Source organism: Martes martes (assembly GCF_963455335.1).
Source record: "Martes martes genome assembly, chromosome: 11".
Classification (NCBI taxonomy): Eukaryota; Metazoa; Chordata; class Mammalia; order Carnivora; family Mustelidae; genus Martes; species Martes martes.
Window position 1 is genome coordinate 95,746,684 of NC_137899.1, and position 3,775 is coordinate 95,750,458.

A 3,775-nucleotide genomic window follows, 5' to 3' on the forward strand; every position below is an offset into this window, starting at 1 on the left:
AAAGGAGGGAAAGATAGGTTGGATACACTTTGTTTCTTCTTTGATCTATTAATTGATCTATTTATTCAAAAATATTTATAGAATATATACTTTCTCAGAGTCTGTTCTTGTCACAGGTGGTAATACAAGAAATGCAAAGAAGTTGCTTCAAGGTACTTCATTCTAATGTGGGACTTTGATGATAAAGTAAGAAACAAATGCATACTATGATTTGAGGTATTGATGCGAGCCAACAGAAAGAAAAATACAGCCTAAAGAGGTTAGAGAGTGAAACTGTGCATGTATTGTTTGGAGAGGATGAGGGGGAAAGGGTCTGTGGAGAGGATATCTTTGGGCAAAATTCTGCGTGTGGAGAGGGAAGGAGCCCAGTTCTCCTGAGGAACTGAGTATGATCTCTATTGGTATCTTCTATCATTTTTGCATACCTTAGGGCTCTGGAGAAAATGGAAGGTCCTAGATAAGTAGATGTGCTCTCTGGAATTTTCCAAGTTGCTCAATGGGCTGACCCCATGGCAGTTTGGTTAGAGGGATGGGCTGCCCATTTTGAGTTCTTGTGTCCCTGATGGAAGTAGAGATTTGAGACCTGGGGAATATGGAGGATTTTGCCTCTATATCACAGGTGTTTTCTTGTCTTCTGGTCTAGGGTGGATGCTGGAGCACAGATAGGAGTTCCTTTCCGACCCTCCCCTCCCTGGTGTCAATTACTGACCAGGGGAATCAAGATAGAAGAGTTAGAGGTCACTAATGGAGAGCTGGGAGGCTTTTCCTGCTTGGAGGACACTCAAATGAGAAATGGAGGAAGGATTTTATCATGAGAATAGGGAGGAAGGAGTGGATGATCCCCTCCAGGGAGCCAGCTCTCCAGAAATCAGGGAAAGACTCAATATTTTGTCTCAAAATAGTTCTTTCTTATGACAATGTTCTAGAGAGTTCCCACTTCCTCACAACACAGCAAAATTTATAATATAATTGAGGCAGAACTTAACATGAATGTAATGCAGCATCCTCTATGTTAGAAGATACAAAATAACCACATCTGCATGTGATTGGCTAATATTGGGATTTGCTATTCTAATAACTGTTGAAATTAGCAGGATTTTGCAGAAATAGATAAAGGAGGCAGGTAAAACTCTTCAGGGCATTTGAGATGGAAGTGTTGGTGGTATAACTGTAGTCAGGAAAGGACAGGGTGGCATATCAGAACAGAGTTCAAGGGAGGATGACCGGTGAACTGAGAGACAAGGGTAGAGGGTGGGTGTGGTAAGGGTAGACAAGGTGTACAAGGGTAGACAGGGGTGGGTGCGTTTTCATGCCTAAGGTGTGGTGTTGGTGGCTATTGCTTATCTTCTTGGGCTTTTAATTTACTTTCAAATTTATGCATGTCCTACATAAAACATTTAACATCAAGTTTGTATAGAAAGTAGTAGTAGTATGTTGTAGAGTCTAGGTGTGGCTGATATTTCCTCAACTGGAGTTGTCCTTAATCTTTTTGAAATCAAAAGCCTGTTTTCTCTCCTTTGCTCTTTAGATTTCACAAGGAACCACAGCTCAGAACTAAATGTTGGTGAATCACTCTAGTGCCACTGAATTTTACCTCCTTGGCTTCCCCGGCTCCAGAGAACTACACCATCTTCTCTTCGCTACCTTCTTCTTCTTCTACTTAGTGACATTAATGGGAAACACGGTCATTATTGTGATGGTGTGTGTTGATAAACGTCTGCAGTCCCCCATGTATTTCTTCCTTGGTCATCTCTCTGCCTTGGAGATCTTGGTGACTACTATTATCGTGCCTGTGATGCTTTGGGGATTGCTTCTCCCTGGAATGCAGACAATATCTCTGGCTGCATGTGTCACCCAGCTCTTCCTGTATCTTTCTCTGGGGACCTCAGAGTTTATATTGCTGGGAGCAATGGCTGTGGACCGTTATGTGGCTGTCTGTAACCCTTTGAGATACAACATCATTATGAACAACCGAACCTGCATCTGGGTGGTCGTTGTGTCATGGGTGTTTGGGTTCCTTTTTCAAATCTGGCCAGTGTATGCCACATTTCAGCTCACCTTCTGTAAATCACATGTGGTGAACAATTTCTTCTGTGACCGAGGGCAATTGCTGAAACTATCCTGCAATAATACCCTTTTCATAGAGTTTATCCTATTCTTAATGGCTATTTTTGTTCTTTTTGGTTCTTTGATCCCTACGATCATCTCCTACACCTACATCATCTCCACCATCCTCAAGATCCCTTCAGCCTCTGGTCGGAGGAAAGCCTTCTCTACGTGTGCATCTCACTTCACTTGTGTCATTATTGGCTACGGCAGTTGCTTGTTCCTGTATGTGAAACCCAAGCAAACACAGGCTGCAGATTACAATAGGGTAGTTTCGTTGATGGTTTCAGTGGTTACTCCTTTCCTCAACCCTTTCATCTTCACCCTCCGAAATGACAAAGTAATAGAAGCCCTTCAGGATGGAGTGAAAAGATGCTGTCAACAATTTAGTAACTAATCTTGTCTTAAGTATTGTTATGAATTCTAGAATGCTCTGATAAGTACTTACTCATCTTTTAGCTGCATCTTAGTCACCATCAAATAATGTGTGTGCAACAAAAGCCTTTTAAGTTATGGCCGTGGTTTTTAACATGCTCGGCTGTTACTAAAAATTTACCTTATGATAAAGTTACATATATGGATACAGATACAGATACACATACCCTTCTGAAATTATGATATATTTCACAATAAAACTTTTAAAAAATTAAATGGAAAAATAATATGTGTGATATTTAAGTTTCTGAATAAGAAAGGGTAGAAAAATTTTCTCCCACTGCAGAATGGGATGACTACTGGATTCTAGGTCATCTAAATCATCTAAAATGTCCTGTGCTTTTGGTCCTCTGATTGTGTAAACTTCCTGTTACTTCCCTGGCTCAAACATATTCTCTCTCTCTCTCAATCTCTTCTCTCTCTCTTTAGCAGACACAACAATACTTTATTCTTTCAAGTTGATGAATATGACATTTCTAATTTCAGTCATGGAAATGCAGACCTAAGGTGGTGCCTCTCAAACTTTAACATGTATTTCTGTCACGTGGGGATCTGGTTGAAATGTACATTCTAATTCAGTCGTCTGGACTAAGGCTTGATAGTCTACATTTCTAAACAGCTCCAGCTGATGTTAATGCTGTTGTGGGGGGAAGGATTTCCTCTACCCTTGATTTCCTGTCCCAAAGTTCTCTTGCCTTAGTAGTTTGCTGCGTATTTTCTTGGCTGGCAGAATTTAGAGAATGAAGTCATTCCACAATTTTGGACACCTTGACAATCCTAGGAGTGGTTATCTTTAAATACAGACACATCTCTAATAGGTGGACTTCCTCAGGGTGTGGGAGAAAGAGTTAGGTAAGTTGACGTTCTCTCACCTGAAAGTACCCAGATCATGTTGCCTGCAGCCAGAAAGGATGTGGGACAATGGGGCTTCTGTGCCAGGAGCTGATGTGACAGGGGAGAGCTGGCCTGCCTGGGTCCCTGGGATCAGGGGGAGTGAAGAGAGTACAGAAGAGGAGGCAGCCTCTCATCCCTGTCACATTCTTCAGTTTCCAAGGTCCACGTTACCTGGCCCCTGCTTCCTGTCCCTTTCAGTTTTTCATCCTCTCCTGCCCACTTTGTTTCCTGATTCCTCTTTGTAGCTCTCTTCCTGTGGCTTCAGTTCCCCCATTCACTTCTGGGTTCGCTATTACCTTTCCCCCTCATGGACCCAAGATTATTGTGCTGTCATTCATCT

At 42.0% G+C, this 3,775-nt stretch overlaps 1 protein-coding gene across 1 annotated transcript; it reads left to right on the forward strand.

The window, feature by feature from the left end:
- Positions 1 to 1,558: 1,558 nt before the first annotated feature.
- Positions 1,559 to 2,503, forward strand: LOC308352649 (olfactory receptor 9A4; the record flags this gene model as incomplete). The annotated part of the gene is made up of 1 exon (XM_080818964.1): positions 1,559 to 2,503. The coding sequence occupies one exon, from the start codon at positions 1,559 to 1,561 to the stop codon at positions 2,501 to 2,503; it is 945 nt and encodes a 314-aa protein (XP_080675090.1).
- Positions 2,504 to 3,775: the final 1,272 nt, after the last annotated feature.